Raw genomic sequence first — 27929 nt, 5'->3', positions numbered from 1 at the left:
TCAACGATCTAGCTCTTTACATGCAATTATCTGCAACCGAGACCACGATGGCACCGCTGACGATCCTTGTTGCTTCATACACTGACTCGATCTACACGCTGTCCTTTGATCCAACACCATCGACAGGATCTCCGACACTTGAACTCCTCGCCCGAACACCCGTTGGGCACCATCCGTCATGGATCGCATCTCATCCGTCCAATAGATCCCTTATTTATACAGGGCTCGAACAGGCAGATGGAGAAGTCGTCGCGATCAAGTATGGAAAGGGTGGAATCGTCGAGGGAGGAGAGGTGGTGGCCAGGGCCAAGAGCGGTGGTGCAGACCCTTGCACCCTTCTTGTCACGGAAGACGAGCTTATCATTGGAAATGTAAGTCCCCGCAACGTCGGCTTCACCTGTTCTAAGCGTTTTTCCTTCCTTGCACTTGTGTCTGCACCCAGTACTCCTCGGGCACAATCGCGACCCTTCCGATATCAACATCCGCCCCTTACATACTCTCACCAAACACATGGACGCTTTCGATGCCCTTTGAGCATGTAGGTCGAAACAAAGCTCGTCAATCTTCATCCCACCCCCACCAAATCATCTTCAATCCACTGAACCAAACGGAGAAAGAGCTCCTTGTCCCGGATTTAGGTGCAGATAAGGTCTGGAGACTCGCCAAACGAAGCGATGGCAGGTGGACAATCTGTGGTCATATTGACTTTGAAGCAGGGGTGGCCCACGACATGTCGTAGTTCGAGGTGTGTCATTAACTTCGACTCCTGAAATCTTGTTGATTGTTGCAACAGGAGCTACCCTTTACACGCTACTGGAGCTCACCTTAAAGCTTGCTGTACACACTTTCCCTCCGCTTCCGGCGCCCCCCACTCCTCTTACATCTCTGTTCACGCTTTCTGGGTTACCGATACCGGATACCATGACGGCAGCGGAAATTCTGCTGCCCGAACCCAATGCATCCTTCCCTGAAACATTCATCTACACGTCGAACAGAAATGACCCTCATTCGGAGGGTGACACTATCGCAATTTTCTCTCTCGCCGCCGGAGAGGGCCAGCCAGAACTCGTGAACGAAGTACGCACGGGGCTAACCCATGTCCGTGGGATGGCGTTTGGAGGTGATGAAGACAAGTATCTGATTGTGGGTGGTGTGGAAGGTGGTGGAGTGAAGGTATTTGAGAGGATTGATGGTGGCAAGGGACTCGAAGAAATTGCGAAGCTCGGTGAAGACGTTGTAGGATGTCCCACTGGCTTCTTGTGGTACTGACATATGTCGTGAAGTCACGATGTGAACTGATGGTCTGCCCGCCAGTTTGGGTGTAATATTTACGGGTGTCTGCTCCAGGATACCAGTTGTGCAATGTATGTTTGCTATGTAGTGCCCGATCGAATGGGCTTTTATGGATTTGTACATCAAGGAAACCAATATGATGATGATCTACAACAATCATGATTACAACAGAACCAGATGCTACCTTTTATCATATGCGTAGTCCTGGACAGTATGTACATTGTATCCACTAGTTGTATCTCCACAGCTTCCACTTAGTAACCCCTCGTATCCGACTGTGATAGTGCGTACCAGGCCCTGTCAAATATCGTCAGTGTCACGAATGCCATCTATCCTCGGCTGCATGAACAAGGTTTTTTTTACAGATATTTTCAATACCCCTGCCTTCGCTCAAGGAAGTGTGGATATAAGTATCATCTCTTGTCTTGTGCGCGGACTTTTGCATTGCACCGCACCAGAAAAAACATAGAGAACGTCTGACGCTTTCCAACGAGCTCCTAATGGATACGTTGGCAATCCCGCGCGGTCGCCCAACTCCAAGACAAAAAGGCATGGGATTAAGCCTGAAGTTTCGGGCATTCTAACGTCAATCTGTGAGATAGAATCAACCCATCCAATGAGGCACGTTCTAGAGTTATACGAACGGTGATGCCTTGAATGTCGTCCATGGCGAATATCGCGTGCTCGGGTTGCTGTTGACGAAGTTCTGAAGAATGGAAGTGTAACTTGTAGCAACGAACAGGTGGCTTACCCCCCGATGACTATGGAATGCAGCCGAAGAATACACGCAGCAAGACCAATAAACTTATGCGAGAGAACGCAGCTGCACTACCAGCCTAAATATTATTCAGCTGAGCCTGCACGGTGATTACTCGAGAGGTCACCAACGAGGAGAGATGAGGTTCATGTAGAATATTGAGATGGCTCGCGCATATAAGTGGTTGATTTCCGTCTAGTATGCGTGATTTATCCGCGAAGCTAGAACGAAGATGCTAGACCGTCTCCATTAGTCAGCGTATTCACTCTAGTTTCGTGCTGAGACGTGATGATGGCCGTAGTTATGTGCTGTATGGGCGGTAAGGGACCAGATGAGCACTGACGAAATATAATAGCTCGTGGTGGATCAAGCAATCTCGATGAGATGACACACCACTACAAGGTATTATATGTTGGACGCGAGGAAGACACAGAAAGTAGATGGTGGTAGACGATCGTGTTCGCCAGCGTTGAGTACGGTGACCTAGAACAAGCGAACCAAGTTAGATCTGACACGATTCCATCAACTTCGTCCCTACTGTGGTCCCTTATTCACCTTATTCATTTTCTTTAGGATGCTGTGTGATCGCCCTGTGGAGCCGCAGCATGTTGATCAATATCAGACGTGACTGAAGGTAAGTGCCATGGAGCGCATGAGTAAATCGATCAAGGACTAAAATCGGGCAGAGGCGTTAAAAGCATATTTAAATTAGTGAGCAATGTCCACTCACTGCGTCTCGATTCCTACTCCCATCCGGCAAGCACTTCATCACATCAGGAGTCAGTGGTCGAATTGATTAAGTCTGAAGTCGAGCCAGGAACCCCAACGTCAGCATTGAAAGTCAACTCATCCAACAAAGCATGTACTAGAACTAGAGTGGCGCAAACGCGGAGCCCACGGAGCTGTTCCGAATGGTGTCCCGTCCCCGACATGCATCGTGGTATCGAGAGGACAGATATCGGAGGGCTTAACTCACATGGTCAAATCCGAGAAGCGTACGTGCAGGATCATTACCACTGCACGATAGAGCCACGGAGGGACCATGTTGTCGCTATGGGAGGGGTCACGGTCACGAACGAAGAAAAATGAACTTTCTGTAAAACGTTAAGATAGCCATAAAGTTGGGAATATGGGCATGCCAGTGAGACCTGCTGCTCTGAGAAGAGGTTGAATACTTGTAAGTGATGCAGCCGGAATATTGAGCGGGTTCTACTACTAGTGGTGAATATTCAACGTTCAATACTGATAGTACTGGCTGCCAGTACTTGATACCTATGGTGGATGTTCGCACTTGTCGCCGTGACGCTTCAGACTCTTTATGTCACGTGACCCGCAACATTCCGCGACTTTTCAGAAGCAACTTCGCGATGGACTTTCGAATCCAGTGGACATACCACTCAAGTGGCATAAAGCTGCTGCCGCCGCCGAAACCCTTCCCCTTCAACTGGTAAACACGTGTCTGAAGTGTTTTAGATGACAAATCATGTCACGCGCGTCCGCCATCTTATAAGTTGCTTCGGTTTGGATTATTTTGTACTCTCACTGTTCGAACGAATAACACTTTGAACTCTTCCCAGGTTGCACGTACTTTGCGAGTCGCAACATGCAAACAAGTAATTCGAAAGTCAATCTTTTGACGGTCTCGGATATCATTGCTGCGCTGCAGATCATCGTGGGTGCCAAAGTTTTAGACACTCCTCTGCGAATAACAACTATTCGCATCAGCTATGTTCACAAGTAATCGTGCGTCCGTGAGGATATTTCATTCGATGCATTATTGACCATTAGCAGCCTGAGGTACTCGACCTTGAAACCCCGTACTCCCGAACCACATTCCCTAATCCCAATCACTGCAATTGAGCTCAAAGATCAGAGCATCCGTGCCATTATCACCGAACGCCAACTAGGGTATAGCACGGGTATGGGCCACACCGCGGGTATGGGGGTCACGGGTATGGCGGGTACGGGTACGGTGTAGAGATTTGGCACCCGTGGTCATACCGTACCCGTTTGCACGGTATACGGGTATGTTCACGGGTACTAGTAGCCGCGCTATCTCCGAATGTTCTCCGCGGTGTTATATATTGGACATGACAAGGATTCACCACTCACTACGATCCTTATTTTTCGGAGGGTCGTTGACTGCAACAGTGACGGTTGGACATGACAAGGATTCGCCACTCACTACGATCCCTATTTTTCGGAGGGTCGTTGACTGTAACAGTAACCCGCTGCACTCGGCGATTCAACAGTATAAAGTGAGGTATGTAGACTCTCAATACCATTTATTCCATCATCATCATGGTTAATCAGTCTACTGTCAATGACACGGCCTCGCTCGCTGAGTCTACCTCAACATGTTTAAATATATCGTCATCTCCGCAGCCCATAGTGGACAATGTTGCAAAACGTGTCAAGCTTATCCTTGCACAGGCCACAGCAACCCCCTCTGAGTTGCACTCCGCTGCTCCGGAAGTAATTGATGTTGATGTTGATGTTGATGAAAATGATGTGGCACCTCCTGCCGCCGAACAGGATGACGAAGCTGATCTAAGTACGTGAACTTATTGCTCGTGTTTGCGTGGACCTTGATTAATTTTCGCTCACAGATACTCTCAAGAAAACATGGCGTTCAGCAGTCTATTCGTTTTTTAAGCTTGACGCTGTGGCTGTCCAGTATCACGATGGACGTCTAGTTCATTTCTTCCCTTGCGGGGCACACAAGTGCAAACTCCCTTCCGGAGGTGTCCGCCGCTTCCAGGACTCCAGGGACAAGTCATCGACTACGAATCTAAGGCATCACGCCAATGGCTGTTGGGGCAAAGAGGCAGTTGATCTTGCATTTAGTGGCGGAAAGGTACAGGCCACGAGCGGATCAGTTTTCTCTGAATCTCGTCCGAGAAGAGTACATAGATCGTTACAAAGACCAGGTCTCACCTTCAACTCCAGCTGCACATGTCTCAGTAGAAGACAAGGTACGACAATGTGCTGATGACTTTGGTGACATATTTCTTGGCACAGTAGCATCTCTAGTAGATGAGCTTGACGACTATTTGAGGCAACCAGTAGAGAATACCAAAGTCCCACTGCAATGGTGGGTCCATAATCAAAAGACGTATCCGAATTTGCACCGGATGGCACTTGATTACCTTAGCATTCCTGGTAGGTTGTGCATCATCGCTCTCGCTAGCATCACAGCTTATGTGTTACACACCATAGCTACCTCGACTGCAGTCGAACGTGTATTTTCGCAAGGCCGGCACCTTCTGTACTTCACTCGAAACCGCTTGTCTCCGTCATCGACTCGCGCATGCCTCTGTCTTGGCTCGTGGCTCCGCTGTGATCTGGTAGCACTCGAGGATCTTACTAAGATCATGAAGTCTGTGAAGAAAAGAAAACGAGAGGACGAGAGTGTTGGGTGAGGTTATTAGACCTACAGGCTACGTAGTGTTACTATTTCTTGTATGTGTACCCGCGGGTAAATGCAACACCGCGGGTAAGCTGCTATACCGCGGGTTAGTACGGGTAATACCGTACCCGTACCCGTACGGGTACGGTGTTGACGGGTACGGGTACGGTGTTGACGGGTACGGGTACGGTGTTCATCTTCCGACCCGCGGGTACACCCGTGCTATACCCTAACGCCAACACCAGTTGGACAAAGTTTTGCACGATATCTCTGGTTTGCAAACAGTCATGGATGGTATCCACACACTTCAGCAGCAACTCGTCGAGCAGAAGAACAAAATCGTCGAATCCATTAATTTGCACAAGAGGCTCGTATCACCCCTCTGGCGCTCGCCAACTGAAGTCCTATCCCAAATCTTTTCTCACTGTCTCCCACAAATTCCGAAACTCGATAGGTTGCAGCTCCCATCAAAGCTAACCGCACCTATGCTGTTGACCAGAATATGTCGACAGTGGAGGGAGGTTGCTGTGGGCACGCCTAACTTGTGGTGTGTACTGTTTGTGAGAGTTGACGACAGAGACTGGCAGCAGGCAGCCTCCTTCTACGACTCTTGGCTGAAGCGAGCACGAGGACGTCCACTCTCATTAAGACTCCAGTTCCACGCAGATCATCACCCGACCAAGTTACAACGCCTTCTTCGGCCTTACATCAATCGAATCTCATCACTCTCTGTCGATTTTTACCATCCCGGCACACCTGAACTTAATATGTTCACAGACTTCCTAGCACTAGAGGAGATGTTCGTGCATATTTACGAGCACATCTCTGGTGGTGATATGCCAGCTAATATTTCATGCTCTATCTCACAACTGCCGTTCACTCTGTGCAGTTTCGATGTATCAGGGTGGTTACTCAACTTCAATGACTTGTCCTCTTGCCATCCCGTATGGGCCCATCTGACAACACTCAAGATCGGGGTATCGGAAGCAAAAGCTGTTCTCTTCTTGCTCCAGCTAGCTCCCAACTTATCCTCATTAATGATTCGCATAGTATCCGAGGATGTCCAAACGTTGAGGCCATTCACACACACAAACCTTCAAACCTTAGACATCAGTTGTGAATGTTTTCTTGACCCAGGATCCCAATTCTGCCACCTGCTTAATGCTCTCTCACTCCCCACTCTACGCGTACTCGCTGCTTACGATGTACGAGGGTGGCCTCATGAAGAGTTCAAGGTATTCCTGGCACGGTCAGAGTGTCCGCCGGAGAGCCTGATCATCAGCAGAGAGGTGACAGATGAACAGCGAGTAGAATATGTTGACCTTGTTCCTTCGCTCCGAATTGTATTGCGTTGATACTCTGCATCGTTGCAGATTTTGTGGTATATGATGGTCAGTCGTGCTACTCCGTATACTATATGTTACCGCTGCTGTATACTACCAGGCTCGTTTAAGATTCTTGTTACAACTTTGAAAGATAGCATCGCTGCAGATCATGCCTTTTGTTTGTGGCGTTTGTAAGCATACCATCCGTTATGACTTTGTCCCTGCTTGTCATCATCGCACTGATTTTATCAAGAGCATAGGCATCTTAGACATCCTCGTCCACGGCCAGGGCAATGAACGTCACTTTGCCTACCATTTGATTGACACGTTGCCACAGATTGGCTTCCTGAAAGACGTCTCCAATTTTCTAGGTTGCCGAGGGTAATTGAAACAAGTCGACCATCGCAGGCAAGATGTACTAAACCCCGGCCGCAGCTGCTCACGTTCACTTTCTATGATGTTTTCGATTTCCACCTCCTTGCATAAATTTTCAACGCTGCTTCCGATATGTTTTTCGGTATTTTTTTTGTCGCGCTCTCATATTGGATATTTTAGAGCAGGACTAGTGAAGCGTGTTTTTAATGATTTCTAACATAACAAAATCATATCCAAGCATAAACACCCTAAATGAACGTATTCAGCGAGGGAATCGAAAGTAGCCATTAATATGCGCCAGTGTGACGTCTCGCAAAGAAAACCTAAGGTGGCATTAAAGGCTTTGTCCCGTCTTATTCCAGATATGCGAATCGCATCCTCAACACATCCTCAGCCAGACCTTAACGTATCATGCTACAATGGAAGTCAGTTTTGTGTAAAGGTCTGAGCAAGGACGAATCCGATCTCACCTGGAGTGCATCATCGAGTACTTGGTCCCGGTCGATGTATGCGCCGTAACAATTGAGCGTTTGGCGTGCGAGGCGTGCTAGTTGTGGACGATTGGACCGGACCAAAGAGGGTCATGGCATCCGGACTCGACGATCGAATGCTGCGAAAAACTCTTCTAGTGATACACACGCCCTCCGCGTTGCATGCACTGCAGGTGGCCGTATCATCGATGGGGACCTGGCATAAAGCATGCTCGAATTAGGTCACCAGAGTCAATGAATGATGGAAACATGCCTGTGAATTAGCATCCTCGGGTACTGCCCACTCTGATATCACCCCATCCCCACCACCACTGAGGATATACTTGCTGTCTATGGAGAAAGTGACGCACATCGTCGGTGCTGAGTGGTGGAAGATGGCGATAGTTTTTTGATCTGAGAGCCGCCAGATACGGACCTGCTTATCAGCAGATGCGGAGGCGACAAGTGTGCAAGCAGGATTAATGACGATGTCTTTGATATGGAGACTGCAGTGGCCTGTCCAGTGACCATTACCGACCTGTTGCCAGGTCGATGTATCCCACTCCTGCATTCTCAGAGAATCGTCGTGAAAGGCCGTCGTGAGAAGGCGTGTGCCATCGGGTGTCCTAATCTCGGCACTGACAGATAGGTGGCCATGGTAGTAGTATCAGAAGCCCTGTAATTGTAGTAGAGTTCTGTAGCTAGATAGTATAACACAAGTTAGAAGGTAAATTTTGAGTGTGGTGATATTAAACATACAGTTGTTTATCCCTTTCGTGTTGACGAGGTCATGCTTCCTCTCAGCGGATATTTGACTCCAACCTATTTCTCCAAGTGCTGATGATAATCAGCAGAATTGCCAGTGGTAGGCAGAAATTTGAACACACCTCGAAATACTTCATTTGCAGTTTGCCATTTTGCCATGGTTTCTTTTTGGACCTCCTGCTCAGCCTGCAAATTCCCTAACTGCCTCTTCATCAACTCTATCTCGTTTTGAAGGTCCTAAGCCCACCAGATTAATTATGCACTTTTTAATATTTTGAAACTTACTTCAGGGGTCTTGGTTTGTGAATGGTACTTCACATTCATAGACTGTCCCCACACACCAGGCCTAACTCTGTCAATGGTGTATGATTTCAGGTTTTGACAAGACAAAGAGAGAATTTCTTTGAGTGTCCTTCCAGATCTGCTGATGGAAATGTTCTTCTCAAGAGCTTCCTGGAGGTTAGATTCAGGGGAAGCATTAGGCAGTTGGGGAATCTTGGTTGGATCTGAGGCAACCTCCTGTTGGCAATAAGAAGAGAAGTCTGTGTCCACACATTACGAAACCTGGGGGATTAGCCTCTGGGTAAGCTTTCGTCTTCCCTTTTTCCTTTTTGACTCTTATTACCTCTTGGCACCTTTGACACCTTAGGTAGTCCTCACCATTGTTGTTATAGCTGATTGCTTCTCTCTGTCTTGGACTTCTTGATGCCTCATACTTATATCTTTCCTCCTGGACAGTTTACCTCAGTGTTTCTTTCACGTTTGCTGAGGTATGCCCATTATTGTTGTTACTCATATTCAGTCTTGCTGACTCGTTACCTAGACTTAGTCTGTGTCTAGGTAGTTATCAAATATAGCATTTCTTTCACGTTCGCTGAGACTTAGTCTGTGTCTAGCTTGCAGCAGGTTATGAGCCCTGAGCTCTAACGAGCTCAAAAATCAGCAAACTTACACTCTTTCCTCACAAATCAATACAACGTCTCACTTGTCACTCAAATACCTCATCATCATGGGGAAGTATGACCACATAATTGAACTAACTGGTGCAGATGAATATCCTTCCTGGCATCATGCAGTTGTTCTCACTCTTCAGGGAGATGGATTATGGAACCACTGCAGTTCTGGCACTGATCCAAACAACTTTGCCGAATACACCTCAGTTATGCCGTCGCCGGCAACTGCTGGATCTCCCACTGCCACAGAGAAACAAAATATGGTTGACTGGATAAAGGAGGACACCCAGGCGAAAGGTATAATCTGCAGAAAGCTGTCTGCAGTAGTCCAGGGGCTTCTCAATGAGTCCTGGACTGCGCAGGAGCAGTGGGATAACCTTGCGACTCACTTTGGGTGACTTGATGTCACATCCCAGTTTGAACTTCGCACACAGCTCTTCAGAGAGAAACTCAAAGACCCAGAGGACACACCTCACTATATTAGTGCATTTGAAAATGCAAGGTGTCATTTCGCAGAGATGAACATGGTGGTCATGGAGGATGAATTAGTATTCCTGTTACTTCATGGCCTCCCCGCAACCCCTGAGTGGCTGATTTTCAAACGTATGATGATGAATCTCTACAGCACATCCATCATGACCTCATTGACCATGGCACTGTCCACCACTGCCAGCTCAAGGATGACTTTCGCCGCAGTTGTGAAATCCCTTTCTGAAGAAGCCAATCGACTATGAGGAGAGCTAAAGTTAAATGGCCCTGGTTTGGAGTACACCAATGCCACTTCGTTGAGGACATCCTCAGATGCAAAAATGAATCCCAAGACAGGTGTCCGGATTCACAAGGCCAACCCCAAGGGGGTGAGCTGTGACAACCCTCTTTGCACCAGGCAACCATGCTCGCTTATGCATGACCGGGAGCATTGCTTTCAGCCCGGTGGGGGCATGGAAGGACAGGGAGGTAATTTGAGCAGGAATTGTGATCGGAAGCTGAAAAAGGACATAGCCATGGCTACAAGCAGCAGTGAGGCTTCCTCTCCCAGTTTGCCTGCACCTCCTACTCCGGACACCACCAGCGCTGTTGCTGATGAGTTTCACAACCTGACTTGTGCCCTGATAGAGGATCTTGAGACCGACCCTGAATCTCTCCCCAGTTTCGACGACATCGCTTGCATCATACAGCAGTCACTATCCACCATCCTGGACTCGGGTACAACCTCCAACCTCATTGTAGATTGTAGCTACTTCTGGACTTACTCAGAAAGCTCTCTAGTGACAGTCAAAACTGCCAATCATGGAAGGTTGGCAACTTCTGGATGTGGAAATTGCATTGCAGATCTGACTCTTGGGGGACGTATGTTCAGAATCACATTCACTGAATGCTTACATGTGCCCAGTGCAATGATCAATCTTTTGTCCATTGGGCACATGCTCAAACAGAAGTGGTCATGCAACTTCGAACATTCGCCTCTGCGTTGTGAACTCAAATACCATGGTGAGATCCTAGGGCAGATCCCAATGACTGGGAACTTGTTCTTTGTTGATCTAAAGTTCATCCATCCAAATACCACATCACTAAACTGTGCTCATCAGCCTCCTCATGAGATCTCTGCATTCGTGCACCTACCTCTATTGCTTGACCTATGGCATGCCCGGATGGGCCATCCAGGTGGAGATGCCATCAAACACCTAGGACGCATTGCCACTGGTATCAAGCTTGATACCACTGCACCCCTTCAATGCTGCAAGCCGTGTATCATGGCGAAGCACCTGCACAAGCCCTATCCTCCTTCAAAGGAGCCTTGTGCCAATCAAATGCTGGATCTCGTTCACTCGGATTTGTGTGGTCCTTTCCCTGTTGCCACACCTGACGGCAAGCTCCATTTTAGTCTTCCTAGACAATCACACAAATCTGCTGAACATTCAGCTTCTTGTGACCAAAGATCAGGCTCTTGAAGCCTGGTGCATGATCAAAGCATGGTGGGAGAATCATTCAGGGCACACAGTTAAAGTTTTTCGATTGGACAATGGCAGGGAGTTCCTGAGTAACACCTTTTCTAAGGCACTTAGAGAGGCTGGGATTGAATGACAACTTTCTGCACCATACGCCCATCAACAAAATGGAAAGGCAGAATGTGCCATCTGTACTATTGAGGGGTGTCTGTTTGCAATGTTGGAAGCAGCAGGACTTCTGTGAATCTGTGGGGAGAAGCTGCCCTGATGGCATGCTATCTTTGGAACCAAAGTGCTTCCAGTACCTTACCTCCCAATGTCATGCCATATGAAATGGTAAATGGCCATAAGCCAGACCTTTCTCACATCCGAGTGTTCGGCTCACAATGCTTTGCATGGATTCCCACCAAGCTACAGGCGAAACTTGGTCCACACTCACATCCTGCCATGTTCATTGGGTACCCAGAAGGCACAAAGGGTTATTGGTTGCGTGATGCTAATGGCACCTTCTTTGTTGCAAGAGACGACTGCACCACTGCACAGCAGGGATAGAGGATGAGAGCGCAATGAGGAAGATAAGCCGGGCAGAAACCCACAAGTGATGTGTATCTTTCCACTTCTTCTGCAGCATGCACGCATGCTCATTTTTACCTTACTTATCTCTTAGGCACCCAGGGGAGTAGGACCGGAACATAGGACATGGACATGGGATATGGAAACCGGACACTTAGGACTCAAGGCGCACACCCAAGGATTCCAACTGGTCAAAACACTTCCATTTGGCACTATCCAAGGGTATTCTAATGTACATGCACATTGATTCAAGTCAAAAGAAAAGGAAACTATCTACAGGAACCACCTTCTCTTCTTGTAGTGAATCACGATAACGTCCAACTCATTCATCACCTCCAACATCATCCCATGCATAGTGGAAGCCCTAGCATAGAGGGTGCGCACCTGACCCTCCATAAGCAAGTCTTCATTGCTCGTATTTGCATCAACAAGTGGGTTGAAGTCTTCCAGATCTTCACCCTCAGGCAGCTTGTGCTTCTCAACGCGCACAGGAGAATCGGGTTCCTCATCCTCAGAGACTGTAACAGGGGGTTCGGGCAATGAAACCAGGTGGCGCATAAGGACATGGATATCCTCAGAGGAACTGGCAGTAGGGCTGGAACCAGAAGTCAAAGGTGCCTTGCCCGCGGCCCTGAGGCTAGGCTTGGCCACAGCCTGGAGCTGGGCTTGACGCACTAAGAAAAGAAAGGTTAGATAGAGAAGAAAGACCTAAGGGAAAAACTTACCACTGCGCCGATGCGTAGCATGCTTGCAGCTGTGCTTGGCTACCTGGCAGGTGAAGCACCCCATACCGGGCATACCTTGGCAAGGGATATTGTGCTTAAGGCACCAGTCACACTTGTCCTTATGTGAGACATGGGCCTTGGGAATGCTCATACATCCTACCATCTAGCAAGCAAGATCAGCAAAAACGACCAAAAGAGAAGGCAGAGGATACTCACGCATTTTGCCTTAGTAAGGACAGGCTCTATGGCCTTAAAGTCCTTATGAATCCCAGAATGCGCAGGGCACTTGGGAGTCTCTGGTCCCTCTTCCTCCTCATCAGCCTCTCCCGCAGCATCTTCACCAGCCTCTTCCTGACCATCATCCATCGCAAAGTCTTCTCCAGCAGCCTCCTTCTCCTTTCCCTTGCCTTTTTCCTTTGACTGCTTCTTCTCTTCTAAATGCGCGCATTCCTCGGCCTGGCGTTTAAAGTACGGATCATTAAATCCATGTATATCGACCCATCCGCTCTTACTCTGGTCTGGTCCTAGGAATCCGTCCTCCCATGTCCTATCCATGTCCACCTATCTCCGCTGATGCATTATTTTCCCAAATGTCATTGCTAAACGAGCTGCAGGTCTTATTACACGACTACTCACATTCCGCAGTGCATGATGTTTTACTACCTATAGACTCATTGCGCGCTCGCTAAACCACACTACAATTCTCACCTACACATTCTGGACACTCACGCACTATGATATAAACGACCACAGTACATACAATGAAGTAGTTTTTTCTTCCCCCGGAATCAGTTCTATAGGAGAGTGATTCTCGCGTTATTTTGTAGACCTTGCGCTATCCATCTATTTTGTTCCTTCCTGACAATCCTGCGCAATTCGACCATTCTGAAGTCCGTACCACTAGGAACTTACCCTTAAGCTCAGCAAGAATACTCGACCTGCAACCAGTAGTTTAGCGCTATTCTTCACTTGCACTATATCCCTTGCGACTGGCCGCTCCATAGAGCACGGTTGATTTTTATTAACAACAGTCAATTTTGCCTGCGCTCCTGGTCGATTCCTTGGTATAGGAATTCAGAGGTATACCTACGGCCGGCATTCAAGTCTCTTAGGCCGATATAGATTTTAACCCCTTCGCTCACTTACTTCCCTCGCGCATAATTGAAGGAAGTGCTTCAATAGCAGTCCTCTCGGGCCGATCAATTAAACTTGCGCCTCTTAAGGATAAGTAGTGCTAGTTGCTAACAGCCTAGTACCTATTACTTCTTCACAACGACTTGAACAGCTACATGTATTGCAGGCTAAGTGAGCTACTGCACCTGGTTTGTCAAGTGAGGGGGTGATAGAGGATAGAGAGGAGGTGGAGGAGAATGAGAACAAAGAGAACCTGGAGGCCATAGAGCTGAACATCGATGTTCCTGAAGTCTTCGCAAATGTCCTGATTGAGGAACAAGCACACATCACCATCCGCAGCAACCACAAGCACAATCCTAACAGTTCCGGATAGGACATGAAGATCCCTCCAGCTACATATGAGGAAGCGATGCTACACACCAATCGAAACGAATGGCTGGCTACCATGAAGAAAGACCTTTGTATCATGAATGAAATGCGCATGTACCAACTCTCCCCTCTCCCAGAAGGACGTAAAGCAATTGGTAATCATTGGGTTCTGGAGTTTAAAGAGGACAACAAGGGTGGTCTGGTTTATCAGGCACATGTTAAGAACCATGCTCAAAGGAGAGAGAGACTGACTCAGAGGGGCTTGGCCTCAGCTTGTACGCTGTGCCCCTTACCCGAGTATGTGCCCTTCATTTCAGAGGAAGTCCGGAGGACTTCCAGAGGCTGGCTACTCTGGTGGAGAGTGCAGGAGGACTTCTGGAGGAGCGTGGGAGAGTTCTGGAGGAATGCAGGAAATGCTCAGGAGAGTTCCTGCTGCAAGGTAATACTTCTACAGGAAAACAGGATGGAAGGATGGGAGGTCTGGAGGACAGGAGGACAGGATGTCTGGAGGTCCGGAGTATGGAGGACAGGAGGTCCGGAGGTATGGAGGATGGAACATCCGAAGGTATGGAGGGCGGAAGGTATGGAGGGCGGAAGGTACAGAGGGTGGAAGGTATGGAGGGTGGAACGTCTGAAGGACAGGATACCCAGAGGTATGAGGGACAGGAGGTCCGGAGGTACAGAGGACAGGAGGTCCAGAGGTCCGGAAGGAATAGGGGCTACATCAGACTTCATCCAATGTAGAAGCAAACGGAGGTAGACTACCCTAAGGTAGAGTCAGAGGGACAGGAAGTGGACCTAAGTCCAGAAAGAGGGTAAGTGCCAGAAAGGCAAGACTCCAGCCTAGGGAAGCAATCCCTAGACTTGGGACAGAGACATAGGGGACAAATCCGAAGGTCCAGAATTCTGGCCTAGGGAATCCATCCCTAGGCCTTATGGAAAAGGACAAACTCAGATGGACTGAAGTCCGGAAGAAGATTGGGCAAGTCTAAGGTGATATTCAGACTGAGGACTCTACTGTAGTTGTACAGGGGTTATATACTAGAGGATATCCAAGAGGATCAGTAAGCAAAGGAGTAAGGCTATGTACAAGCATGCAGAAACACATTGGTAAGTAAGACGGAACATAAGTAAATGAACTCGGAGATGAAACTAGTACAAGGATCAATCAGCAAGACAGAAACAGAGATAACCGAGAACCAGAAAGGTGGAGATGCCTAAATGGGGATAGGCGCAGGATCTCGGACAGAGGGTGGGAATAGGTCCGGAGATAGCACAGTTAATATCCGGAGGTCCAGAGATCTGGGGATCTGGAAGGCAGGGCGGAAACAGGACTGAGATATGTGAGGTGGTGGATGTAGTCCAGAATCTGAGAGGAGGTAAAGTCCAGATGTCTTGCTGGACAGAATGTGCATAGGGTGGACAGGATAGGGGATCCAGGAATGAGTTGGATATGGGGTCTGGAAATAGGTCCGGAAAGTGTGGGAATATGATGGGATCTATGTCTGGCATACAGGATATGACAGCACGTCTCGTCGCACAAGGATTCTCACAGATACCTGGGGTGGACTTTGGTGCTACCTTTGCGCCCATACTGAAAACAGCCTCACTATGCTTCATAGCCACTCTAGCCTGCAAAAACGATTGGGAGCTTCACTCGTTCAACACCATGCATGCATTCCTTTGGGGAGTGCTCAAGGAGGAGATTTACATGCATCAGCCCAAAGGATTTGAGGAAGGGGACTGGAAAGTGCAGGTTTGGCGAATGCTTCACACAATCTACAGATTGAAGCAGTCCATGATGGAGTGGTACAAGCAGGTTTGGGAAATTATGGAGGAGTTGGGCTTCACTCGCTGTGCTGTCGACTATGCAATATTCCTTTTCAACAGTGACACTTCTAGCAGTCATGTGATCTGCATTATTGGCTTTCATGTCGATGATGGCCTAGGGACATCAAATACGCCTGCTTTCCTGGTCTGGGTCAAGCAGAAGATCCACCAATGGTTTGGCATCAAGGACATGGGACCAGTCTCTAAGTTCATCAGCATCCAGTTTGAACGCAATCGCAGCAGCCATGAACTTTGGATGCACCAAGGTGAGTACATCACCTATCTACTCAAAGAATACGACCTCCTTGATTGTAACCCTGTCCGTCTCCCACTCGACTCACATCATCCTTTCAGAAAACCAAGCAACTCATATGACACCTTACCCAACCTCCTAACACTTTATTGCAAGCTCATTGGAGAATTGCTTTACCTCACTGTCTGCACTCATCCCGACATATCATTCACTGTCAACTCACTCACTCAACACAGTGCTAAAGCACTCCCTGCTCATTATGCAGCAGCAAAGCAGCTGCTCCGCTACCTCTCTGGCACTATCAACCTGTGTCTTCATTACAGGGGTGCCAACATAAATGATGGCCTGCATGCGTATTGCGACACTGACTGGGCAGGCTCTCCCATCAATTGTTTATCAATCTCAGGCTACATATGGTTTTATGCCAGGGGAGTCATAGCTCATGTTTCAAAGAAACAAGCGACCCATGCCCTCTCCTCCACCGAAGCTGAGTATATGGCGGTCACTCATGTCATCCAAGAAGGACTTTGGATCAAATCGCTCATCATTGCCCTCCATGTTCACCTTCCTTTCCCCATCCTCATCTATATGGACAACACTGGCGCCATCTCTTTGTCAACTGAGGCTTGCAATCACATTCACTCAAAACATATTGACATACGATATCATTTTATAAGGGAGCACATTAAGAGAGGGACATTCCTACTCAAGTGGCTACCTTCCCACAACAACACCGCAGACATTTTCACAAAGGCCCTTCCTTGCCCTCTCTTTGAAAAGCATTGGCCGGGCCTGCAGTTGGTGTCTCGGTGAGGGGGTGTGTTGGCAATAAGAAGAGAAGTCTGTGTCCACACGTTATGAAACCCGGGGGATTAGCCTCTGGGTAAGCTTTCATCTTCCCTTTTTCCTTTTTGACTCTTATTACCTCTTGGCACCTTCAACACCTTAGGCAGTCCTCACCATTGTTGTTATAGCTGATTGCTTCTCTCTGTCTCAGACTTCTTGACGCCTCATACTTATATCTTTCCTCCTGGACAGTTCACCTCAGTGTTTCTTTCACATTCACTGAGGTATGCCTGTTATCGTTGTTACTCATATTCAGTCTTGCTGACTCATTACCTAGACTTAGTCTGTGTCTAGGTAGTTATCAAATATAGTGTTTCTTTCACATTCACTGAGACTTAGTCTGTGTCTAGCTTGCAGCACCTCCCTGCATTTTTTTTCAGTAGTGATAATTTTGAGAATAGTCCTATCAAATCTATATGATGTAGTTGGGGCCATGGTGTTGCGAGAACAGGCGAGCGAATGATGGGAGAGGGAGCTAGAACACAAAGGTACGCTACATTTTTGGTCAGTAAATGCTGACATACATGTTTCCAAGTACTCACATCTCAGTTTCAACTAGAACTGAGATGTGCGCATCTGATGGGTGCTTGGTTTTATAGGAAGGTAAGTAAGGAACACAAAGGTGAAGTTTTCTGACATGTGTATATTGCAGGGTGCAAGCTGATGTCATTTGGGCGCAGCCTATTGGCCAGTCTGCCTCATGCACTTGGACCTCTCTCTCTCGCTCGTACCTATCATGTCAGATCCTTCAGCTTCCTCACTCTCTTTCTCTTCGGATTGTTCGGACTTCAACACATGGTAGTGACTCGGAAGATAGGAAGCTGACTGACTGCTGAATGCCGAGAATTCACTCCAACCAAAACATCACGTGATCTTGCTACTTGTGGGGCGGCTGATCCTCACGATCCTCACAAGGGCCTGGTCGACAAAGGCAGCCGCTATGAAATTGATTCTGACACCAATAACTTTGAATGGTCATAGAGAATGGACTCGATCCTTTCCAAATGCCAGTGGTGATCTCGCCGAGTGTTCTACTCCAATCATGGAGAAGTTCGTTCTGGACAAACAAAAACAAACAAGTGATTCTTGCTTCCCAATGTCCTTGCTGAGGCCAGGGTACACCAGATGTTATCCCGGTTCTGGGATGCTTTCTCGCGAGCATCAACTGCTTATAAGCTCCGTCATCGATCTCTTGATTCCCACCCTCGTCGCATCCACCCAACGCGATATCAATTAATGTCGCGAACCCTTTCTACGCCGCCACCGCACCCTCTTACTCCACAATGTCACTATCAGCTCCTCTCAAGCTACGACACATCAAACTTCGCAGACATCAAGTTGCTTCCCTATTAACATGCCTGTGGAGCAGAAGCGAAGACACGGTTAGACCGACCCTCTTGTTTTTTGCGTTGGAGAGGATAAAGTGGATGACGGAAATTGTCAATATGCACCACCCAATAACTACGATTTGCGACCAAGGACTCCGGGCCTGCGTGTGTTAACTGTATTATGAAAGCCCTCTCAACAGCTTCGTGAGTCGCAGTCTACTTCTCTTAGCTTCGTGTAATACCACGCATGTATCACGAGTTCAATGCAGACTTACAAAACTCAATTGTAGTCGTTAGACTAGATCTTCCTGTTGACTCTCCAGAAACCCACTATCGAAGAGCTCTTTGACGAAGACACCCGTTGTGATACCTTGATGCACTTGCGTCCAATATCACCCTCAATTCAATGTCATCTATCGTGCCGGAACATGTGAGCTCCTACTCTTCGTATCGCCCCACTTTCGTCCCCCGTTCGCTTGCTCTTGCCCTATGCCTTGTTGCCTCCAGCTGTTTTTTCATACCTCACAGTTCACAGTATCCTTACACGCATCGTTTTCATGGTGCTCCTGTTCCCATCGCCTCCGTCGTGGGTATCGCGATTACATGCTGCACCATGGAGTGAACACTTGCAATAAACTACATATTTGGTTCCACCCTATTTTTAACCCACTTTGAATGTACTCGGTGCAGTGGGAACTCAAACGATCACAAATGACCGCAGCGATGATGTCTTCTGTTTAGCTTCTCAGTCCGATATGAGGAAGCACCGATGCTATATACTTCGACACAATCTACGGCGCACACACAACCACATCTCTGATGGGATCGGCATGACTTGTCCGTCGTTACGTGCTCTCACAAACTAGCACTAACATCATGAATGCCATACGGTCAGCTTGAGTCGTTCGCTTGGACAACCCTAAACTGGAACTAGGTGCTGGATATAGAATTGAATACAAAGTATGATCCACTGTACACTCGGTCACATCTAAATCGTATCTGAAATCTCCATAATGGATGCATTGCTGCGGTCATCCTCGGTACTAAGCTCTACAAGTGCAGATTTTGGTAAGTACGAGGAACAGAAAGGGCTGTGAAGAGACTCACTCCTCTCGGCACCTTTGCCAGTGTTGTCCATGTGCCATGCGGCTTAAATCAAGCTCGGGACCTCCTCTGGGTATCACTAATAAAGTACCAGGGCTATAAAATGGGTTTCGAGAAGCGGGTGGTACCCAAAATAACAGCCGATGTTTAGGTCCTACCATCCATCCACTGTCACGATTCAGGCAAAAGGGGGTCGAACTGCGGTCGTCATGGGATGCTCCCTCCGTTAACTCAGAAGGGTTGCGCAGCGCATGGATGGAGTTGGATGAGAAGGAAATGAGGTGATTGTTCCAAGTGTTCAATGACATGGTAGTTGTGGCCTCGATGGTGCGATGTTCATCTGAGAATGCTGAAGGATCCAAGTCTGACACGGCACACTGTTGCGACGGCAGGCTCATCACTACATCCCACAACCGAACAGTGTGATCCCTTGAACCAGTGACGATGCGAGTGCCGTCCGGCGAGAACGAGACCGACCAAACTGAATCAGCGTGCCCCTGCAAGGGCTCCCCGACTGGCTTCCCCGTCCCTGCATCCCACAGCCGAATGGTCCTATCCCAAGAACCAGTGACAATGCGAGTGCCGTCCGGTGAGAATGAAACCGACGAAACTGAATCAGTGTGCCCCCGCAAAGGCTCCCCGATTGGCTCCCCCGTCCCTGCATCCCACAGCCGAACAGTCTCATCCTCCGAACCACTGACGACGCGAGTGCCGTCCGGCGAGAATGAGACAGACCAAACTGAATCAGTGTGCCCCCGCAAAGGCTCCCCGACTGGCTCCCCCGTCCCTGCATTCCACAGCCGGACAGTCTTATCCTCTGAACCAGTGACAATGCGAGTGCCGTCCGGCGAGAACAAGACCGAGTTAACCCAATGAGTGTGCCCCCGCAAAGGCTTACCGACTGGCTCCCCCGTCCCTGCATCCCACAGCCGAACAGTCCTATCCCAAGAACCAGTGACGATGCGAGTGCCGTCCGGCGAAAATGAGACTGATGAAACTGAATCAGTGTGCCCCCGCAAAGGCTCCCCGACTGGCTCCCCCGTTCTTGCATCCCACAGCTGAACAGTGTTGTCTTCCGAACCAGTGATGATGCGAGTGCCGTCCGGCGAGAATGAGACTGACAAAACCGAATCAGTGTGCCCTCGCAAGGGCTCACCGACTGGCTCCCCTGTCCCTGAATCCCACAGCCGAACAGTCTTATCCTCCGAACCAGTGACGATGCGTGTGCCTTCCGGCGAGAACGAGACTGATGAAACTGAAGAAGTGTGCCCCCGCAAGGGCTCCCTGACTGGCTTCCCTGTCCTTGCATTCCACAGCCGAACAGTCCTATCCGAAGAACCAGTGACGACGCGTGTGCCGTCTGGCGAAAACGAGACTGAGTAAACTGAAGAAGTGTGCCCCTGCAAAGGCTCCCCGACTGGCTCCCCGGTCCATGCATCCCACAGTCGAACAGTCTTATCCCAAGATCCAGTGACGATACATGTACCATCTGGCGAGAATGAGACCGACCAAACTGAATCAGTGTGCCCCCGCAAGGGCTCACCTACTGGCTCCCCTGTCCCTGCATCCCACAGTCGAACAGTCTCATCATCCGAACCAGTGACGATGCGAGTGCCGTCCGGCGAGAACGAGACTGAGTAAACTGAAGAAGTGTGCCCCCGCAAGGGCTCCCTGACTGGCTCCCCTGTCCCTGCATCCCACAGTCGAACAGTTTTATCCCTTGAACCAGAGACGATGCGAGTGCCGTCCAGCGAGAACGAGACTGAGTAAACTGAAGAAGTGTGCCCCCGCAAGGGCTCCCCGACTGGCTCCCCTGTCCCTGCATCCCACAGTCGAACAGTCTTATCCTCCGAACCAGTGACGATGCGAGTGCCGTCCGACGAGAACGAGACCGAGTTAACCCAATGAGTGTGCCCCCGCAAAGGCTTACCGACTGGCTCCCCCGTCCCTGCATCCCACAGCCGAACAGTCCTATCCCAAGAACCAGTGGCGATGCGAGTGCCGTCCGGCGAGAACAAGACCGACGAAACTGAATCAGTGTGCCCCTGCAAAGGCTCCCCGACTGGCTCCCCTGTCCCTGCATCCCACAGCCGAACAGTCTTATCCCTTGAACCAGTAACGATGCGAGTGCCGTCTGGCGAGAACGAGACAGACAAAACCGAAGAAGTATGCCCCCTAAGCACGGTCTGAACGGCCGGCCAGTTTATATCACGTCCAGATGCCACACGAAGAGTATTCGGAAACCATGCAGAAAACTTTCTCGATAGCGGAGAGTTGGCAGGCAGGAAAGGGAGTGCTGATACATACAGATGTGGCGTGCTGTGTGAAATGATGCTGCCGAAGACTTGAATGAACCTCTGTACATCCATTGCAGTGGACGAAACATCTTTGAATTCGGAATCACCCTGTGGTTGCGCATGAGCGCTTTATCTGACACCTGGTAATAGTATGCTCACATTCAACCACTGGGCAACGAGCGGAAGGGCAGAAACTGCGCCGCTGAGGGCATCGATTAGGGCGAGTAACTCCACCCAGAAGAACAGCCGCTCATGGTTGAAGAACAATTTCACTTCTTGCGCGAGCTCCTTGTCGAAGGCTGTGGTTCGTACGTGCGACGTCCAAAATCGAGAGGAATATGACAGATGTGGGGCGATGCATTTTTGAACTCGGCCTTGCAGCCCAGGATCTTCGCTATTAGGCAAATATGACGACTTCAAATCACAGATATTGAAGCGAAGACCGTCTTTGACGTCTTTCATCGCTCCAAGTGACGCAAATGCAAGGTCGCGTTGCGCCTTTGACAGGTCGATGAAAAACTCTTTACTGGACTGTTCGTCCGTCAAGAAATCACGGAAGGATGCGTGCAGGGGTCGAATTGGGGAATCTGGGTTAGTGGTGCCGCTGAGGAGGGAGCCCATGCTTTTTACCACAAGCTCCACTTCACATTTGTCCTCTTGCGTTGGAAAATGGCGCCTCATAGCTTTCAGGGTAGCTAAAAGAAGGGGTTCAGCTGTGGCTAGTATTTGTCCCATCACTGAGCGAAAACTCGTTAGCTTCGTCGAACGCAGTGTTGGCGGATCCGAAGATGTAGTATCCCTGGGAATGATATTTGTCAAAATGAGGTCATACATGTTGTGCAACAGCTTGCTTCTCTCAGCAGGATTGCGTGACACCACAGCCTCATAGTAAGCCTTTGGAGATACGAAATCGGACTGTTTGATGTATCCACAGGCGAGACGCGCCCACTCGAAAAGTCCATCAGCTTTCTCAGCGAGAACTGCGAACTCCCTATCCTGGAAATCTAGCTCTTCCAACTCCTTGGATATGTAAGCACGGATGTCGCGCTCTGCAAACTGTCGTGGAATATCATCCATCGACATCTGTCGAATATGCTGAACACCACAAAACTTGTCTTTGATGTCAGGAAGTGGGCGAGAGGTAACGATGAAGCGGAGGTTGCTAGGAAGGTCTGTGATTTTGGGAACAGCGGGTTTTTGATATTTCCCAGCTAGAATGCTGAGGAGGTCTTTCCGTGTCTCTACTCCACCGCTCTCGTCCAGTGCATCGACGACGAACACGATGGGTTTCCCACTTGACCCAGATAACTTCTTCAGTGGTTCAATAAGAAGCTTCTGCCACTGCTGGATGATATCCGGCGTCTTCTTGAGCGAATTTGCGACCCGAACTGCATCTGCCAATGCCCGCTTCATCTCCGGATCACGATCAGCCAGGTCACACGCGATCGTGGAAAAGATCTTTTCATGACGATGATCTGCTTCTCGCTGGCGGTCAAAACAGTAACACGAACCAAGCCCTCCCACATCGTTGACCGATTTAGCAATGGTGTGGGCGATGGCCGATTTGCCCCCGCCTGCAGGGCCAGATAGCCACAGCACGCGTGGAACGTCGTCCCCAGTGCTGTTGACCCATTTCATGATGTCGGAAAGGATTTCCGTGCGCGTCCCTGGGAGGCATTCTTTTCTGGTATCTAGTCCCGCGCCATCTGCATAATTCATGCCGCTAAAGTTCAATGTTTCTTCTGAAAAGGTATGAATATATGTCATATCACAAGGGCGTCCGAACCCTTACCCATATGGTGAATGTGTACGACTACGTCGCGAGCAACCTGGTCCCGGAAGTTTTGCATGAGTGTATCGAACACGTCATTGTACTTTTGGATTGTATCATCCGTTTCCGAGGCGACGTTCTTTCCAAGTCTCTTCCCTGTAATGGTGGTAGAAGCTCGAGATGGTACAGAGGGCAATAGCTTATAACACTCACAATAATTCTTGGTCTCCGAATAATTTGTGATAAATTGAGCACATTCACGGGTCTGCTGAGAAATGTTGCCAAGGACAATGCGCATCGACGAAATTCTGCCAAGCATCTCGTCTTGTGTTATGAGGCTGTAAACTTCATGTATCTTCTTGAGAAGTTCGCATATCGCTTTGTCGCGATGCACCTGCGCTAGAATAGTCTGCACAAATGATTGCTGAACAACGCTGTGAGATAGGGAGAGAAAGTGAAAACATACTTTGGCTGCACCAGACAACACACCCAGTGCCATCTTTGCATACGGATGTACCTGTGGAACTAAATTAGTTTGGTTCCGATCAAGAGCCTCGAGGGTCTGCATACATTCGCAATCTCTCCGATAATCGCAGCGAATATCTCAAGGGGTTTGACATATGTGTCATAGAAAGTGTCAACAGCATTGAGATCCTCTTGTGCGTCTTGAACAAAAGAAGCTATGGCTGTCACAGGTCCCGGAAGTGAATGCGTGTGCTCATCAGCCTCTCCAGCATTCTGAAGTGCCGATTTGGTATCAGCCACTTCCAGAGCCGGCTGAACCTGGGCGACCACCAGAATTTAGATGGCACCGAGATTGGAGGGCAAATATGAGAACCTACCGAGGTTGATGAAGCACTGACATTCGGGGGAACAGGGCTGCGTGAATCCACTCGTGGAGTTACCGAGATCTTGAACTTCCCCAGAAACCGACCGACTTTGCCACGGGGTCGGTTCTAGACGAAGGATGCATCAATGGAGTGAGGTGAACTAAGTGATCCTCGTACCGTTGAAGCCGTTGCTTCGGTGTCTTGAGTCGAATTATTCGATGAATTGCCTTTGCTTTTGCCTTTATCTTTGGGCATTGTGAGGCGAAGTTAGTTGGTTAGAAGGGCCCTACTGGAACCATTCATCAGCAAACTGGTGAGACTCAGATATTCCCAGATTTGTACCTGTTGGCCATACTTTTATTAATACTAGCTTCACACCCGTTGTGCCTTCGGCACAGGAAGCAAACGGAGCGCTTCGCGCTCCTTTTTGGCTTCCTGGCCTTGGCTGTATCCTAGCATGTGCAATTATTTATTGACATGTGCTGCACTCGAACGGGCAACAGTATCAAGTCGGAGCTCGAAAACCCGTGACTGGGCCACGCGAGAAAGCCACGCGAGATTCCCAAAAAGAGGTTTAAGCGAGCTAAGCGTTCTTAAGCGTTCTTAAGCGAATCTAAGCATCCCTAAGCACATCTAAGCACGTCTAAGCGCATCTAAGCGCTCCTAAGCGCTCCTAAGCGTTCCTAAGCGCATCTAAGCGTATCTATGCGAAAGCCACGCAAGCTGGCGAGACGATTCCCACCCGTCGCATCCTACTTTATAGATTAGTACAAGCGATCAGGTGAGAGAATCTAATCGTCCAATAATCTAATCTTGGCTCCAGATCCTAGGCAGGCGGAGATTGAAATCGGAGGCAAAAAACATACACCAAAACGCACGCAGCAGACCTGCCTAGGATCTGGTGCATTTCGTAGAGAAGGGGGTAGATCGTAGCCAGCCCAGAGTAGTTACTGTACTGGTACTTTACTTACCACCTCAATGGATGACTTCAAACATCTTTTCTATCCTGAGTTGGAGTCGTTGGAAGATAAGGATGATTGCAAAAACACTTGCACCTGCCCTGGATGTCTCTTGTTACACAAACCTAGTGATAATGAGGCTACAATGTCTGATGAAGAACCTGAGCCACAGGCTCCCATACAACTAGAGCAAACTAGACAGAAAAAGTTGGTGCTCGAAGTACAATCCCTTGCGCCCAAAGTGCTCAAGATTCTCGACACAATCTCGGAGCAGGGCATGACACTGTCCCTCTTCCTTGATGCTCTCAGCTGGGGGGATGAAAGTTGTCATTCCAATGACAGAATCCGGTTTGCATGAACTGGCTTGATGTTGAGCAAGGAACTACCAGGAATCCTTGAGTGCTGGTACCATCCACCAAGAAACCAACACAAAGGCCGAAGACCTGTGGGTGCCTGTCAGAACCTGCAAAAATTCACCATTAAATGCATGGCAGACTTACTGGAGTACGAGATAGAGCATATTGCCCCACTCTTCACATCACCACCTGACAAGCTCTCTCAAGCACATCTGACAAGTTTCAATTTCAAAGACTTCATCAAAAAAGTCTCCGCTGGTGCACCAGTGCTGTGGGATGTACTTGAACATCTCGTGTTCAGTGCAAAACAGCAAGCACATAACACACACAAGAGGCCAGCAATGGTGCTCCTCTTTAATACTCTGAAATGCAAAGACATTAATATGTTTTACAGGTAATTTTGCACTTAATATTGCAGGCGCAATATACACGATCACATCGTTGGGGACGTGTGACAAAGCTGTGGGCAATCTACTTGAAAGCATGTGGGTTATCAGCGCATGCCTTCGATGCCCTTCACAGACTTGGCATTGTAATGAGCCATAAATGGGCAGCCAATGTGTATGGTTCATTGTCGAGCCGTGCTATGGAGGAGGTCAGGGAAGATATTCAGCGCTTGCCGTGGGTAATCTCACACGACAATGTCAACATACCGATGCGTGTGTTTTCCCAGCGCTTGCACAATAAGAGCCACTTGAATTGGTAAATCAACAAACGCGATGACGAGCGCGTTTCATAGCACACGTGATACGACATACCCCCTTCTATACGAAATGCACCAGACGTTCTAGGGCACACTCACACACACAAATCGAACATGTTTTTTGCCTCCGACTTGAAACTCCGCATATGTGGCTGTGCTACATTCTCATGTGCCCTAGAACGTTGGGAACGAGACTACGGGTGTCCATGTGAGTAAATGATTGAAGTTGTACACAAAGTGAGATTTGTAATTATCCCCCATGTCTACGACACATTCCCTCGTGTCTGATTTGTAAATTTTGAGATTGCTGGTTGTCGCGATGGCAAGAAGTTTGCCAGATGGCGAATATCGAACGCAGTTGACCCAAGTACTGGATTCGATTGGATTTCCCTCCATCTCCCATGTTGCCGTGCTCCAGAACTTCGACATCCAGTCCATGGAACCACTAGCCAGTACTGTCCCATCAGGGGAGAAGTCCAGCGAGAAGGTCGTATAGGAGTCGGCCATCGTTACTTGGATGAGATACTCCGCAGTTTCTCCATGCCAGATGATTTCTCCCTTATCACCACCGCTTGCTATCAATTGCCCATCTCGTGATACCGCTAATGCCCGCACTTCATGGTGATTCCCCTCCATCTTATTCAACATAACGCCTGCCTTCAAGTCCCACAGACAGAGCATCCTGTCGTACGAGTCGGTGACCATTCGTTGTCCTTCGGGGAACACTACGACTGCGGCTATGATGTTTTCATGATGTTTACTAAATTCTCGATTGGGAACGAGATGCGACATTTTGCTGGGGGTTGATGGTGTCGAACGTGGAGGTGGACTGGGCGGTCTGGATCTAAGCTGTAGAGTTGTAGGTAAGTATTGTCATGTTCCAAAAGACGCCCATGACATGTCAGTGGCAGTCACACGAGACTGCGCATCCACGCCTCCATCAAAGCTGCAGAAAGAATCCTCTATATCAGTATCATTCTTCCTCGGCGGTATAACCTTCCTATTTTCAGCTCACAGGTTCAACTTCGAACTTCCACAGCTTCTAACATCATGCACGCCTCCGCCTCCCCTCGCATAGTTGATGCTCCCTGGCTCCAATCTGGCTGATAGCCCTCAAGACCTATTGAATGTCATCAATGTCGCGAATGCCATCTATCCTTGACGGTCGCATGTATAATAACTTGTGTGTCATTTAGTAATACCGCTGCTGTCACTGAATGAAGTGAAGGTGGAATCTTTCTCTTTTGTCATGTGCACGGGCCTCTACTTCGTGTTGCGTCAGTTTAAAGCCGAGAAGAATGTCGAAAGTTTTACCACAAGCCATCAATGCATGCGTTGACAAACCCTCAGCGCTATAGCGTCTGCTTTCCACTCTGTCTAATCGATGACTAAATGCCGTTCACCTAACAGCAGTCGGACTCGTAAATGATTTGAATAACAGTTGCCAGCGATGCTTATGGTGGATGTTTGATGGCGGTCCGATTTGCCGTCATGCCGCATATAAGTCGGTCCTTAGTCCACTTGTAGTCCACTGTATTTATCCTAGACTCTGATC

The 27929-nt window shown here is 48.8% G+C and overlaps 9 protein-coding genes across 9 annotated transcripts; 7 read left to right on the top strand and 2 right to left on the bottom strand.

The window, feature by feature from the left end:
- Positions 1-47: 47 nt before the first annotated feature.
- BJ212DRAFT_1449432 (Lactonase, 7-bladed beta-propeller-domain-containing protein) lies at positions 48-1269 on the top strand (the record flags this gene model as incomplete). Its single annotated transcript, XM_041338692.1, has 4 exons — positions 48-371; positions 443-681; positions 717-745; positions 794-1269. 4 exons carry the CDS (start codon positions 48-50, stop codon positions 1267-1269), a joined length of 1068 nt encoding a protein of 355 aa, XP_041187681.1.
- Positions 1270-3653: 2384 nt separating this feature from the next.
- On the top strand, positions 3654-4028 carry BJ212DRAFT_1580536 (uncharacterized protein; the record flags this gene model as incomplete). Its single annotated transcript, XM_041342282.1, has 2 exons — positions 3654-3787; positions 3842-4028. 2 exons carry the CDS (start codon positions 3654-3656, stop codon positions 4026-4028), a joined length of 321 nt encoding a protein of 106 aa, XP_041187680.1.
- A 67-nt stretch (positions 4029-4095) lies between these two features.
- BJ212DRAFT_784349 (uncharacterized protein) lies at positions 4096-5101 on the top strand. Its single transcript, XM_041344068.1, has 3 exons — positions 4096-4604; positions 4660-4907; positions 4964-5101. The coding sequence occupies exons 1-3, from the start codon at positions 4352-4354 to the stop codon at positions 5015-5017; spliced, it is 555 nt and encodes a 184-aa protein (XP_041187679.1). The 5' UTR covers positions 4096-4351; the 3' UTR covers positions 5018-5101.
- Positions 5102-5701: 600 nt separating this feature from the next.
- BJ212DRAFT_1201535 (uncharacterized protein) lies at positions 5702-6007 on the top strand (the record flags this gene model as incomplete). Its single annotated transcript, XM_041329080.1, has 1 exon — positions 5702-6007. A coding segment is annotated over one exon (306 nt), but the record flags the coding sequence as incomplete, so codon positions are not given.
- A 1860-nt stretch (positions 6008-7867) lies between these two features.
- Positions 7868-8718, bottom strand: BJ212DRAFT_1485921 (uncharacterized protein; the record flags this gene model as incomplete). Its single annotated transcript, XM_041341048.1, has 5 exons — positions 7868-8201; positions 8273-8330; positions 8389-8466; positions 8517-8631; positions 8680-8718. 5 exons carry the CDS (start codon positions 8716-8718, stop codon positions 7868-7870), a joined length of 624 nt encoding a protein of 207 aa, XP_041187677.1.
- Positions 8719-10861: 2143 nt separating this feature from the next.
- Positions 10862-11299, top strand: BJ212DRAFT_1282769 (uncharacterized protein; the record flags this gene model as incomplete). Its single annotated transcript, XM_041331702.1, has 1 exon — positions 10862-11299. One exon carries the CDS (start codon positions 10862-10864, stop codon positions 11297-11299), a length of 438 nt encoding a protein of 145 aa, XP_041187676.1.
- Positions 11300-19457: 8158 nt separating this feature from the next.
- Positions 19458-20009, bottom strand: BJ212DRAFT_1282666 (uncharacterized protein; the record flags this gene model as incomplete). Its single annotated transcript, XM_041331694.1, has 2 exons — positions 19458-19679; positions 19860-20009. Coding segments are annotated over 2 exons (372 nt in total), but the record flags the coding sequence as incomplete, so codon positions are not given.
- Positions 20010-25334: 5325 nt separating this feature from the next.
- On the top strand, positions 25335-25673 carry BJ212DRAFT_1303694 (uncharacterized protein; the record flags this gene model as incomplete). Its single annotated transcript, XM_041333457.1, has 1 exon — positions 25335-25673. One exon carries the CDS (start codon positions 25335-25337, stop codon positions 25671-25673), a length of 339 nt encoding a protein of 112 aa, XP_041187674.1.
- Positions 25674-25682: 9 nt separating this feature from the next.
- On the top strand, positions 25683-26377 carry BJ212DRAFT_1282726 (uncharacterized protein; the record flags this gene model as incomplete). The annotated part of the gene is made up of 2 exons (XM_041331699.1): positions 25683-26015; positions 26066-26377. The coding sequence occupies 2 exons, from the start codon at positions 25683-25685 to the stop codon at positions 26375-26377; spliced, it is 645 nt and encodes a 214-aa protein (XP_041187673.1).
- Between the last annotated feature and the right edge of the window lie 1552 nt (positions 26378-27929).

This window comes from Suillus subaureus, assembly GCF_016647635.1.
Source record: "Suillus subaureus strain MN1 chromosome Unknown BJ212scaffold_47, whole genome shotgun sequence".
In the NCBI taxonomy this organism is placed as follows: domain Eukaryota; kingdom Fungi; phylum Basidiomycota; class Agaricomycetes; order Boletales; family Suillaceae; genus Suillus; species Suillus subaureus.
The sequence above is the reverse complement of the archived record's forward strand: the minus strand, read 5'-3'. Positions and strand labels throughout refer to the sequence as shown.

Coding starts and splice junctions, on each gene's coding strand:
- BJ212DRAFT_784349 (XM_041344068.1), top strand. CDS start 4,352: ATGGTTAATCAGTCTACTGTCAATGACACGGCCTCGCTCGCTGAGTCT. Junction 4,605..4,659: donor GGATGACGAAGCTGATCTAA/GTACGTGAACTT, acceptor TTTCGCTCACAG/ATACTCTCAAGAAAACATGG. Junction 4,908..4,963: donor TTGCATTTAGTGGCGGAAAG/GTACAGGCCACG, acceptor AAGAGTACATAG/ATCGTTACAAAGACCAGGTC.